Raw genomic sequence first — 13322 nt, 5'->3', positions numbered from 1 at the left:
GTGAGGCTCCACCTCACCCGCAGTGAGGTGCGGTGCAGCCTCCAGGCACTCAGTGGAAGGGTGGAAGTGGGGAGACATGGGTCTGCCACCTTTGCCGCCATCAGTCCCACACAGCCCTCACAGATGCTGGGACACAGTGTGGGCAGGACAGACAGACAAACTGAGGCCCAGAAGCCACAAGCACTGTGTCTGTGATCCCAGCCAAAGAGGAGCAGGGGAGTGGCCTAGGTGATGGAGGCCAGGGACAACAAGCTGGCTCGCAGACACACAGGGCCACCATCAGGAGGACCATGGCTCCACTGCGCTGGGCCACAGTGTGTGAGCATTCACCCTGTGGCTCCACGGCCCATGACAGGCGTGCAGGGACAGAGCAGACTGCTCCCAGCCCGTGAGTAGCCGCAGGCTTTGCAGACCATCTTCGATGCCCATGATGCTCAGAGGGGCCTTCACCAGAGGTCAGGCAGCTGACCCAGGGCAGCACAAGCTCCCATTGTTGCTCCTGCAGCCCAGGAAAGGCCACCCCCTTAGATGTTAGGGAGACCACTGTCCCCTCTGCTCAAGCTCAGATTCCTCCCAAAGAGCATCCAGAAAATGCGACCCAGGTTTGGGTGAAGACTCACGAGATTTCTGTTGTCTGGTGCTATGGTGGGTGGATCCCAGACAGGAACTCCACCCCGGCTTCAGTTTCCTCACCTACCAAGTGGGTGTGTGAGGACAGGGCCCTCAGCAGCAGTCAGTGTCGCCACTGCTCCCATGACAAGCCTTATCACAGCAGAGCACTGACCCACACAACAGGAGAGCCCAGTCCGGGCTCCCACCCCCCCATCAGCAAACTGCTGCTGCCAAGGCAAGGTAGCAGACATCCACCGGGGCGGGCGGAGGAGGCTATGCAAGGGCTTTGTGTTCAGCGGCTGGCGGGGACCCCTTGGAGGGAGCAGCCCCTCCCCCACGGCAGCCCTTAGGCAGAATAAGGGAGCAGACCAATGCTGGCCTAGGCAGGTTCCAGGCTCAGTGTCGTACCTCCGTTCCATGACTGCAGGTCAGTGTTCCTGCTCTCTGGGCCTCAGTTTCCCCATCTGGAGAGTAGAGAGCAGCCTGGAGGTGCTCTGGCTGGTGGGCATGGACACTCCCAGCTGATAGCTCCTCTCAGCAGTGACGGTCCTCTGTCCCCCTCCTTGGAGGGCTGGACTGGGCACACATACAGCCCCCCAGATCAAGGCCCCCACAGGCGGGACCAACAGTGTAGGCTTTTACACATGGACAAGAGGGCCACATCCTGGCCCCCCACGCTCCTGACCCTTAGCAACCAGACCTAGCATGATCATGTGCCCCCTGCCTGGGGGGACACTGAACACCAGCTTGCAGAGAAATTACTACCACTGAGCCCCCTGCATGGGCCTGAGGGAGTTCTGGCCCCCCTACACGGCCACCACCATCAGGACTCAGGCAGCCTCCACTGCGTGCCTCGAGGCCCACGGCCCCAGCGTCCTAAGACTGGGAAGAACTTGGTCATTTCCAGCAGAAATGCACAGCACGCCCCTGACATCACCCAAAGCTGGGAGCTGGGCAGCCAGGCCAGGACCACCAGCCCACACAGCCATTCACCTGCTGATGTGGCCACTGGGAGGCCAGGGCAGGGTTTCTCAAGCACAACTGTGTGCAGCAGGTCGCATCTGGGTTCAGGTGTCCGTTTTATGAATTATCAAAGTTAACGTGTAGTGATCTGTGTGGGAAACAGAATTACAGACAGGAAGTCACCCGTTACCACAGCTAAAACTGGGTGTTTTCCTTTTCATTTTTTATTCCTGGATACATGCTTCCTAGACACATGTACAGAGGTGGTACGTAAGCCTCTCTTTCAGCAGAAAAAGGAGGGATACAAGACTATACGCCGGTGTGGTTCTATCTGCACAACATACTCCGAAAAGGCCAGAAGCTGGCCAGAGTAGTTACTGCAGGAGATCAAGGCTGGAACTGAACATTTTTTCGAGATATACCTTTTCACTGATACCGATCTTTGAACCAACTGAAAGTGTCTCGCTGTTCTGAAGCAAATTAGCAAAGCACCACACAGACGCCAAACCAGAAGGGTGGTTTCCACCGCGTACACGTGCCTCTCGAGAGGTGGGCAGCGCACAGACAGAGCCTGAAGGGGAAGCGCTGGGGCCCAGGCGTGCACGCACCCCTGATGAAGGGCTGGGAGGCGCACAGTAGGTCTGCTGGGCTCACCCAGGCTCTGCCTGCAAAGTGGACCTCCCAGGAGACCCAGGGGCTGGCACAACCTGACCTGTGGCCATAGGTTCCTTTGCCATTAGGGAGGAAGGGTCAGGAGGACCTCAGTTCTGCCCTGGCCTGTCCCCCAAGGGCCTTGCCGTCATCTCTGGAGACAGAGATGTCACAGGAACCAGGACAGCAAGAAACATCCACCTGTCCCCAGTGTTCCTGGTCAATGAGAGCAGAGGAAAGGCGCCCCTGTCCCCCCACCACACCACAAGACCGCCGTGCTGCCACCTGCTCACTGTTCCCACCCTGCTGAACAGAGTGAGAAAGCTGACGGAGGACCGGCGCTCAGATGTGCAACCCCTGCCCGGCCCACGGCCCCTGCACCCCCTCAGCTCAGACAGCAAGCTCTAGCCGTCCAACTCCATGCCCAGGGCCTTGGACACACTGTGAACCTGGCCAGACCTGGGAGCCCTCTCCTCAGCCAACACCACCACTGTCACATGTGTGTGTCCCCAGCATTTCACAGAAGTGGCCTGTGATCCTCTCAGCCACCCGAGACAGAGACTCATCCCCCCTTCGGGGCAAACACAGGTGCACAGGGAGGTGCTGGAAGGGTGGGGTCAGGGACCTGCCTAGGGCACGGGGGGCGGGGGAGGCTGCACCCTCAGGACAAGGGTAAGGAGGACTCGTGGACACTGGCACTCTCAAACCTCCTGAGCCAAGTCTACACCTGACATTTGGGTGTTATGCCCTGGGGGTGACAGCTGCTCACATCCCCATGCCACGGCAGCCCTGGCAAAGCTCTGACACTGGGCAGGGAGGGGAGGCTTGATGTTCATGGCACTGGGCCTCAGTGTCCCCATCTGTACAGTGGAGTCTGAGGACAAGCAGACTCAGAATCGTGCTACATTCAGTGTCCTGACGAATTATCTGAACTCTGGGGAAAACCATTACACTTTAGTAAGAAATGAGCCCAAACAAGAGAACCAATCTAGAAGTTATGACTTGTGCGGAAGCCCCGTACTTTCCAAGGCAGGCGGGTCCCTCCCTGGCTCAGTAGGGCAGAAAAAGGTGCATGGTGACGCGGCTGGGTGAACACCAAGAAGACAGCAGACTCAGTCTCACTATGGCCTGACCGGGGCTGCTCAGAGTCTGCAGAAGCCCCCACCCCCGAGGCTGCACTGAGTATCCCCGCTGCCGGAGGGGTGTGGCCAAGGCTGCTGCGGGCTCGTTTCAGCAGGGGTGCAGTGAATTCTGGCACAACCTTCCTCAGAAGCAATTTCTCCTCTCACCTGTTCACTGCACAAACACGTATGGGGCAGGGGGACCTCACGGAGGGCACACAAGACAGACGTGGTGCCTGCTCTCTTCCAGCTTACAAGTTCTGGTGGGGAGAGAGCCCGTCTCTAGATGCCTTCCGAGAGAGTGGTCACGGACAGGAAGGAAAGCGAGCGACGGGCGGGGTGGGGAAGAAGGGGTGCTGCTTCAGAAGGTTACTAGGGAGGCCTGAGTAACGTCTGTGCTGAGACACGAGGGCTCCAAACAACCTTGGCAGAGGGGACAGAGGTCCAGAGGCCGCGAGGCAGCAGGAAACCTCAGGGGGGCCAATATGCTGGCACAAGAGGCCAGCATGCAGGGCCTTGGAGACCACAGTCAGGGTTCTGTTTTGTGCCCACCTGGCAGGGCAGGTACACATCTGGAAGGTGGCTGGAGTAACCACTCTCCAAAGCTGCGGCGCAGAACTTGGCCACGCCTTCCCAGTTCAGAGCTGGGGCACGTGCCACCCCCCAAGGTGTCCTAGCTGGGGACCCCTTAATCCGGGAGCCATCTAGGGCCCCCCAGGTGTACACAAAGAGGACCGGAGTGGGGGTGGGGGAGCTGTGTGGTTGGCGTAAGTGCCCCACCTACACATGCACCTGCCCAGACAGAAAGCAGCACACCTGTCCCTGGGCCACGTCCCTCTGGCTGCCAGCACCCGACCCCGAGGCTCTCCACAGACCTGGCCCACCTCAGGGAGAGGACCCACTGCAGGGATCTGCAAGGGAGGCACTTCCTCTCTCCCCAAGCTGAGCCTCTGACTGGGGATCCCAGGCCACTGGCTCCCAGGCTCCAGGAAAATGGGGGGGGGCTGTTAACTGAGCAATGTCTGGGACCCCCAAGCCCAGCAGATGCTGGCGGCCCCTAGTAAGCGGGGCATGGGGCCCCTGCGGGGCAGGGGGGCTGGCTGGCTGAGGCTGGCAGGGCTGTGGGATCTCGCCAGCACTTCTACCCAGTTTAGGAGGCCGTGGTCCCCACCCACCCCACTTGCCAAATCTCTGACAGTCAGTACGCACTTCCTTCTCAACTCACCTGGGCTCACGCAAGAAGGGCGGTTATTTGCTCAGCAAATACTGCCCAGGACAGCTCAGCCAGACAAGCGGTAATTCTGCCACCCTATTAACTAACCGGGGGAACAGCCGTCAGGAAAGGGGTCTCAGAAATCCCCCCCCGCCCCGCCGTCCAAACAGAAACCTCAAGGAGGAGAAGAGGAACAGGAAGAACCGCAAGGTCTCCCCTCCGCCTCCGCCTTCACCACGACCAGCGGAGCTCACCTCCCTGGCACGTCCTGAGCCGAACACAGCGGTATTTTGGAAGGAGAGCAGCGGAAACAAGGCGTGTGTGCAAGCAGACGGCGCTCGGCCGGACGGTGCGATCAGACTCTTCCCCCAGCCGCTCAAGACTCGCGCCCGCCGGCGCCCCCGCGGGCGGCCGGGCAGCCCGAAGGGTGGGTGTGCCGCCGCCCCAGGAGCCCCCGCCCGCCGCCCCACCTACCTCCAAGGCCTCGAGCGTGCTGAAGCTGGCGATGGCGAAGCCGTCGATGACCTCCTCCTCCTGCGAGCTGGACTCGCGGCGGCGGCGGCGCGGGGGGCGCGCGGCGGCGGCGCGGGGCGCGGGCGCGCGGGGCAGGCCCGCGTTCTCCTTCCCGGGCCCGGGCTCGGTCTCGTCGCCCGACGACGCGCTCCGGTCGCGGGCGTCGCGGGCCGCCTCCCGACGGCGGCCGCGATCCCGCTGCGCGCGCGAGCGCCGGCTCTGGCGGACCTTGGCCTCCATGGTGCGCGGTGACCTTGCGGCCGCGCCGTCGGGCTCCCGCGCTCCCGCTGCGCTACGCGGCGCCGCCGGGCTCGGTGCGGGCCGCGCGGGCTCGGGCCCTGGGCGGCGGCGGCGGAAGGCAGGCCGGGCCGGGCATGCCGCGCGGGGTCCCTCAGCCCCGGGCCCGGCGCGGCCTGGGAGCCCCGGCGCGGGCGGCCGCGCGCATCGGCGGGGCGGCCGGCGCTCAGCGGCCCGCGGCCGCGGCCCCGGGGGCGCGCCTCATGCGCGGCGGGCGGCGGCGGCGGCGGCGGCGGGCGGAGCGCGGGCGGGGCGGGTCCCGGGCCGAGGCGCCGCGGCTCGTGAAGCTGAGGGTCAGGCTGAGGCTGAAGCGGAGGCGGAGGCGGCGGCGGCGGCGGCGCCCGGAGCGGATAACAACTGACGTACTTCCGCCCGGCAGCCAGCGCCAGAGGAAGTGGGCGCTCCGCGGAGCCCGGCGCCAGCCCCGCCCAGGCCCCGCCCCGACCGCGCCCTGGCCCCGCCCCTCCGGCGCGCCGCCGGCCGGACCCGCCCAGGCCCCGCCCCAAGCGCCCGTCGCCCCGCCCACGTCGGCCCCGCCCCGCCTCCGGCGGGCGAGGCCCCGCCCCGTGCGCGCTGCGCTCTGCCGAGCCCCGACCCCGTCCCTGCAGGCTCCGCCCCTCGGGGAGGGAGCTGGAAGGCCGCGCCTCTTCCCGCCCCTCTGCCCGCACCTGGGCTGTGGCCCCTTCACGTGGGAAGTGCAGGGTCCAGGGGTCTCTGCCCTTCTCCAGCCTCGGTCTCACTCCGGAAAAGGGGAGGGGCGGCCTCTCCAGCCAAACCCGACACGAGGGCCGAGGGGCAAGCTCACCGTCACCCCGAGCTGGGGGCTGCGATGGGGGTGGGGTCTCACTGGGGGAGTTCTCCCAGGCACTAGAAGTCCTGCCCACGGGGGGATGTGTGTAGAAGGGGGATGGACTGCCCCTCCTTCCCAGAGAGGGAGGGCGTGAAGGCCGGGTGAAAGGTTCCCGGCCCTCCCACTAGCCCGCACCCCAACCTGAGCTGTCTCCATGTGACCCCCTGCCCGTTTCCTGCAGGGGGTCTCCTGTAGGCTCTCAGCTCCTGGAGCTCTCCACTGCCCCTGCCCAGGTGGAGTCCTGACCTCCCTGCTGCACTTCCGGGCGCAGTGCACCCCCTCCCTCTCCCATGTCAGGTTGCTCAGATTTTAGAGTAGGACAGCCCTCCCAAGACCAGAGACCCCAGAATGCACCCTGGGGTCTGCCTGGTTTGCATTGAGACAGCAGTTTGGGCTGCAGGGGTGCTACCGAAGAGCAGGAACAGATGGGAAGGGGCAGCTGGAGAGTTGAAAGCTAGATATAATGGTGAACTTCCTCTTTCATCAACAGGGGACCACCTGGGGAAAGGAGGGACCTGCAGGTGGGGAGAGGCTGTTTTCTTCAATCCCAAGATCATTAATTCACTCAACACATACTTACCAAATGCACTAGGTCCAGGCACTGTTTGTGAGGCTGTAGTGGACGAGACAGACAGCCCTTTTGGAAGTGGGAGAGAACACGACCACAGAGCCAAATAACAGAGTATCTGATGATAACACGAAGCTTACTGAATAGGGAGGTGCGATAGAAAGTGAGTACTGGGTAGTCTCAGAATGCCTCTGAGTGCGGATCTGAGCTGAGACCCGCAAGATGAGAAGGATCTGGCGGAACCGTGTTTCCCTGAAGAGAGCACAGCCCATGCAAAGGCACTGAGGCATGGTAACATTTGCTGCACTATGTGGAGACTGAAGGGAACACAGTACATGAGCGCTGGAAGGTGCCCCCTTGCTCAGTGAGGAAGTGCTGCCCTGGGCAATACTGGAGAGATAGTCCACTGTCCCCCCATATAGGGACTTGGCTTTCAGTCTGTATCACCCTGCCCCTTGGAGGGCTGAGGGCCCCAGTGTGGGGGGGGGCAGGGAGGTGGGTGGTCTGGGTGCCCCGTTGGCCGAGCTGTCCCTGGTGGTCGTTGGAAAGGCAGCTCTACAAGCTTCCAGACACAGGGTTGGGGCTCTCAGGCCCCAGAACTGCCCGCCTCCAGGCCACCCGAGCCCCTCCCCTCGGCGAGGCTGTCTCTGCTCTGGGCCCTCCCCAGCCTTCTCCTAGCCTTCCCAGGGTGGGGTCAGGGTTCTCCTCCACCTCTTCCCATTCCAGGTTTTGTTATGAAAACTTTCTCTGACTCCTCCAGCATCATCCCCTGTGAGTTGTAAGAGCCTCATTAGGAAGACAGAAATGGACCCAGACTGGTCCCTCTATATTCCCGCTACCCTAATTCCCCTCTGAGGACAGAAGGCCAGAAAATGTGGGCATTGGAGGGTGTCCCAGGATAATATTGCAGGATTTCATTTGGATACAGGCCCTTGGGTCCAAGGCTTGTTCCAAGGGCAACTTCCAGGCTCCACATCTGCTCTGTAGGGTGCAGAGACCCGCCCTACACCCAGCCTGGGGCTTCCAATGGGCCCTTTCCTGCCGCCCCTTCCCCCCCTCCTAGAACAATGCCGCACTGGGCAGGGCAGTCATAGAGCCAGCGTCCTCAGCTTCCTCCCACGAGACTAGGGGAATGATTGGGCTTCTCTGCCCTGGGGGTCCCTGCTCCAAAACAGGGCTGGAGGTGATGACTCTGCTCCCGCAGTGGGTGGTCTGAAGGTTCAGCGCGTTCTCCAGCTCTGAAACTGTCAGTCACGTGGGACTGGGAGGTTCGTTGGCGTGCATCTCTGGGCCTGCCCCAGAGCTTCCGATTCATCTGGTCCCACGTGGGGCTTGAAAATTTGCATGTCCAACAAACAGGCTGCAGTTCTGGGGACCACACTTTGGGGACCACAACAGCACCTGGCGCATAGTAGGGCTTGCAGACGTGTGCCCCCCTCTGCAGCCACCAGTGTCCCTGAGAATGGGGTCCTGCCCCTTCCCCAGGCGATCCCACCCTCAGGGCCTGGCTGGCCCATGACGACCATGATACCCTCCCTCTTCTTGTTGCCCTAGTTCTGGGCGCCTCACGAGCTCCCTCCCAGGCCTGGGGCTTGGCTCTTTGGCCCGCGACCGGCCCAGGTCTCCCCTGCCACTTCATCCTGTCGCCGAGGACCATCCTTCCGAGTGCAGTAAGGGCAGAGGGGGTCCCTGCCCACAGACGCGAACTCCGCCAGAGAGAAGCCTCTCTCCACCCCAGCCTGCCATGGAAGTGCTGGCCCGGCAGCCCAGCCCTCACCCGGTCACTGCAGACAGCACAGCGCCCTCCCCAGCACAGCTCGGAGAGGCTTTGCTGGTAATTAGTCGCTTCCAGGATGGCCTGTCAGCCCCATCGATCTTCACCATTTGGTTTTGCTTTAGAGAGTAGCTGCTCTTCTGTAAGGCTCTGAGCAAGTTAATTGACATGAAATTCTATTCAAAATTCAATTTGCTCTCACAGATCCGATTCAGGCCCTATAAATCAGCAGGGCCAGCTGCTCCTTTGCGGTTCAAACATGCTTTTTGCTTGCAGGGTGACAGCCAGAAGATGATGAGTCCTGGCTAGCAGGACAGCCCCTGGTGCCGCATCTATGAACCGGAGGTCAGCTCCTCTGTGCGTCCCGGTATCCACTGCGCCTCCTTCAGGTAAGAGCACTTCAGTGCATTTCGGATACTTAGACCACTTCCATGGACGCCATCTTGGTCGGCTCCCTGGGAAGTCCCACTGTCCCCTAGCCAAGGAATGGCAGGTGTGTTTGCTCCCGCCGCGATAATGCTGTGTAACGAACAGCCCACAGAATTTCTGTGACTTACAACACCAGTTCTTCTTTCTTGCTCCCAGGGCTGTCGGTTGACCTGAGGGACTCTGCTCCAGACTGTGGGTCAGGTTCAGGTATCTCTCTGGGACCCAGGCGGCAAGAGGAGAGCTACCTGGGGCGTTCTCTGTACAAAACTCAGAGGGCCAAGCTCAACCACACAGGCACGCTGAAAGTCTATGCTGTAGGCCTTGCATCTTGTCTGTTCACATCTGGTGCAAGGCAAGGCAGGTGGCCAAGACCATCCTATGTGGGATAGGAAGCTGATGCCTGCCCCTGGGGTGGGTGGGGGCTGGCACTGCAGAACCCCATGGCAGGGGATGCGTGTGGGTCTGCGACAGAGAGGAAGTGAACCTTTGGGGACTAGATTCCCATTTGTCACAGACAGATTACAATCTGTCTTCAGGACAGTATCCAAGAGATTGATAGATATTCCGGGTGCACCTGTCCCAAATGTGCCCCTTCCCCTGATTCCTGCTCCTCAGGATCTGTTCTGTGGTCAGTTTCTGAGCCTGCTCCTGCCCTGGGGGCTACCCACATCCTGCCCCTGTCCGTCCACACCCTCCCTCTTCCTCAGCCCTGACTCTGATATCATTTCTTCCCAGAGGCTGGCTGGTGGCTTCATGCTGAGCAGGGTGCCCACATGAGAAGCTGGTGCGTGCTCAGGCAGGCACAAGTAAAAGCAGGACCAGTTTTCTCTGGAGAGCCTGCAAGGAACCAGGTCTGCCTCAGTCACACACGGAGTTAGGATCCACGGTCCCCTGCCCCCACGCCGGCGTGGACACCTCCAGGCCTGCAGCCCGAGGGCTCCTGCCCCTCTCCTTCCTCCTCTTAGTCCCGATGAAGCAGGATAGCTGTGTCATGTGGGTGGAGGTGGCGAGTGGCCTGCTCGGGAGCTTGGGTTTGTCTAGACCATCTTCACAGCTGCCGCTATCCTCCCCAGAGGCGTGCCCACACCCTGCGTGCTGTCCCCACCACCCCGTCCCTCTGTGGTGGAAGGCCAGGCTCCGGGGCCCCACCCCACGGAGCTGAGAGGCTCCTGGGTGTTTGTTACTTGGCACTTTTGTGGACTAGCTGACAGGTGCAGATGGGATGATGTGTGACCGGGCTGTGCGTGGGGACTGAAGTGTTTCCGCTCGGCCAGCCCAGGCTACAGGAACAAGCCGTCGGTGACTTTCAGAACATCTGTGGTGTGCAGCGAGGGGGTGTGATCTCCAGAGGCGCAGACCCGGCCCCCCAGGGCCTGCGGTCAGCCAGAGGGGGCGAGTACTTCGCAAATCATTACAGTGCACGTTACCAGTTCCTTGTATTTGTCAGTTTCTGCAGCATAGAGGGGGTGGAGGCCCCCGCTGAGTGACTGGATGTGAGGTCAGTGAGTGTGTCTGCGCAGGGGAGCATGATGCGGACGGCAGCTGGAGGGGAGTATGGGGCCAAGAGCAGTTTCCTCCGGGGGAAGCACAGTGTGGTGGTGTGACAGTGATGAGTCTAGCAGCCGTCAGTCATTGGGAGCTCATTATTACCCCTAGGGTTTCAAACACTTCCCCATGCAGACTCCCTTAATCTTTACAGGACTCTTAGCTGGTAGGTGGTGGTACCAATTCATAATAGCCACTCTTAGCTGTCCCCTACAGGGAAAGTGTGCGTGTTACCCATGTGACAGTCGAGAAACAGAGCACGGCTCACGGCTCTGGCTTTTGCTCTTCTTACCCAGTACTTCACAGGCACAACACGGCTGCTGTAGCTCCAGACATCATGTGCTCACTCCAGAGGCCATGCCGACGAGGACAGCAGACTGGGTGCCAGTCCCAGGGGTTTTCATGGACCCGAACAGAGGCTCATGGCTATTAATTGTTGTAAGGGTCTCTGGGAAAATGAAAATCTGGCAAAGGGGGGGAGGCGGGATTCACCAAGACTGCCTTAAACCAGATGGGATTCGTCATAAGGCCGGGGGAGGGTGCCCATCTTTGCTGTGGTCAAGGGCTTTCTGCCACTTATGCAACAATACGGGGCTGCGTGGGCAGGGGAGCAGGGCGTGTGTGGCTGTTTGGTGGACATGAGCACTGTGCCGTCATGCTGACTTTGGTAACAGGACCCCGATTTTCTCTGGGGCCGCTCTTTCCTATACTCAGTCGGCAAAATTAGGGAGGTGTGAACTCCATCTCTGGCTCCAGGTGTGAGCTCATCACCCAAGTTTTGCCAACTGAAAAATCCCATTTCCCTGTCCCCAGTAATTGGTCCAGGAATGGCTGGTCACACTTGGAAGGGAAGGTCACTCTTTCCCTCAGGTTTTGGGGACAGGCAGACATCAGGGGGCGGGGGGGGGGGGGGCTTCTGGCTGCCATCTTGCCATCACAAGGGGAGGGAGAACCTGCTAGGGAATGGATACCACATGGAGGGTAGCTGAGCAAGGAGACGGAGGGAACTGTGTCCTGAAGACATTTTAAACTCTTGGATCCCACTGTACCTGAAGCCAGAACTTCCCATGGACTTCACAGAAACACAATTCAATGCATTCCCTTTTTGCTTGAGCCAGTTTGTGTTGCTTTTTCTGCCACAAGCACATCTTCCCGAAAGAATGCTGTCTGAGATGACCCTACTATCTGTGGAAAGCCCATGCAGGCCCCAGAGCCGGGTGGGGCCGGTGCCTTGAAGCCTGATACTCCTCCGCAGGCTCCTGGCTGCCCTCCGTCAGGGCTGATGCCACCACCCGCCTGCTCAGGGCAGGCAGTGGCCCCCGGGGGTCTGGCCCTGGCAGCCGTCAGGCACGTCCTTCATCTCTTGGTTTATCCGGCATACGATTTCTGAGCTCTGTGAGCTCCAGACGTTTATGAGAAACCCGGAGAGAAGCAGGACAGCATCTGTATATGTCAGCTCTTCTTTCCCAGATGCCCAGCCTCGACGTGGATGAAGGCAGAAGGAGGGCGTCCTGGGATGGTGTGGGGCCAGCGCCAGCTGAAGGAAGCCACTGTGAGCGCGCCGCGGGGGCTGGGCTGGGCGGCCAGGTGCTCCGGCCATGTGGTGGCTGCTCACTCACACCCCAGCCCTGATGGACCACGTGACGCTGCGGTGGCCTGCTGTGGCCACCAGCCCCTCAGTACCGGTTCATTTCTCGCCCACGCGCTGGGGGTGAGGGGGGCTCTGCTCCACCTAGTCATTTAGGGGTCCAGGTGTGTGGAGGGTCTGTCATTGCCCCAGCTGTGAAACGGAGCCCGAGAGGGAACACCCCGACTTGTAATGCCTGCTTCCCGAGGTGACGCGCGGTGGAGCGGCGTTAGGGGCCCCCCACAAGAGAGGCGGCTGGGAAGGGAAGGCACACCGGTATTTGTCAGCAGTGGATATCTCCGCGACGGTGTGTGGACCGGACCCAATGCACACGGGCTGTTCTGTGTGTGACTGTCTGGACTCCGGGGCGGGAGCCCTGCTTTCTGGCCTCTCAGAGAACATGCAGCCTGAGTCTCAGGCTAAGGCAGGTCAGCGTTACTCCTGGGCGCCCACTCTGTGCTGAGCCCTCCGTGGGAGACATCGGACACCATCCCTGCCTGAGCCCCCGTGTCTCTATTTCAAAGATTCCGAACCTGATCTGAGTTCTGCTGCAGTTCCCTTGTTTGGCGGGAGGAGGTCCCCAGCCCAGTCACCGGGAACCCTGCAGGCAGATAGGACCTTTCCTCTGCCGCAGCCCCCACCCTGCCTCTTCTCTTCCAGCCCCAGCCGTGTGCTTCGCCCTGTCTCCTGCCTGCCTGCACAGGGATCTGCGGCGCGGGATGTCCTCGTCTCTCTGTTCAGGTTACTCTTTAGGCCTTGTTCCAGGTGCTTCCAGAGAATTCCCCAAACAATGACTTAGCCTGATCCAAGATGACCTGTAGAGATTTGGGCTGAAAATTGTCACTCCAGATACAGCCTGCAGAGCTTGAGTGCTCCGCACTGCTGGGCTCGTGCAGGGGACCACCGGCGTGGGTGTACGTGGTGGCCCTGCACTGGAGGGGCACAAGAGGTGGCCACCTGATGCCAGGTCGTCCTCTCCCTCCTCGCCCCATTCTTCAGAGCTCGCCTGGCTTAGCTTTCACATATCACCTGCCCCCAGAGCTCTGTAGAGCAGAGCCCTTCCTGTTGTGAAGGACCCAAACCCAACTCACCTGGCTTGGGTAACAGGACAAGACGTTATTGGTGTAGCTGAGGAGGGTAAACGCAGCTTGACGCAGGG

General features: G+C 61.0%; 1 protein-coding gene across 23 annotated transcripts in view; it reads right to left on the bottom strand.

The window, feature by feature from the left end:
- Positions 1–5530, bottom strand: part of FBRSL1 (fibrosin like 1) — an 84275-nt gene extending 78745 nt beyond the window's left edge. For 6 of the 23 annotated variants that reach the window (XM_064578143.1, XM_064578136.1, XM_064578138.1 and 3 more), the window contains exon 1: positions 5035–5524. In XM_064578143.1, the coding sequence (XP_064434213.1) occupies positions 5035–5313 (279 nt within the window). In that variant the 5' untranslated portion in view covers positions 5314–5524. Of the gene's footprint in view, positions 1–5034 lie in introns of all 23 variants that reach the window. The other 17 variants (XM_064578139.1, XM_064578140.1, XM_064578141.1 and 14 more) reach the window with 7 other exon arrangements.
- Between the last annotated feature and the right edge of the window lie 7792 nt (positions 5531–13322).

The sequence above is a fragment of the Mirounga angustirostris genome, unplaced genomic scaffold, assembly GCF_029215605.1.
Source record: "Mirounga angustirostris isolate CCGP_5_RB_7025 unplaced genomic scaffold, mMirAng1.0.hap1 SCAF_14, whole genome shotgun sequence".
Lineage (NCBI taxonomy): Eukaryota > Metazoa > Chordata > Mammalia > Carnivora > Phocidae > Mirounga > Mirounga angustirostris.
The sequence above is the reverse complement of the archived record's forward strand: the minus strand, read 5'-3'. Positions and strand labels throughout refer to the sequence as shown.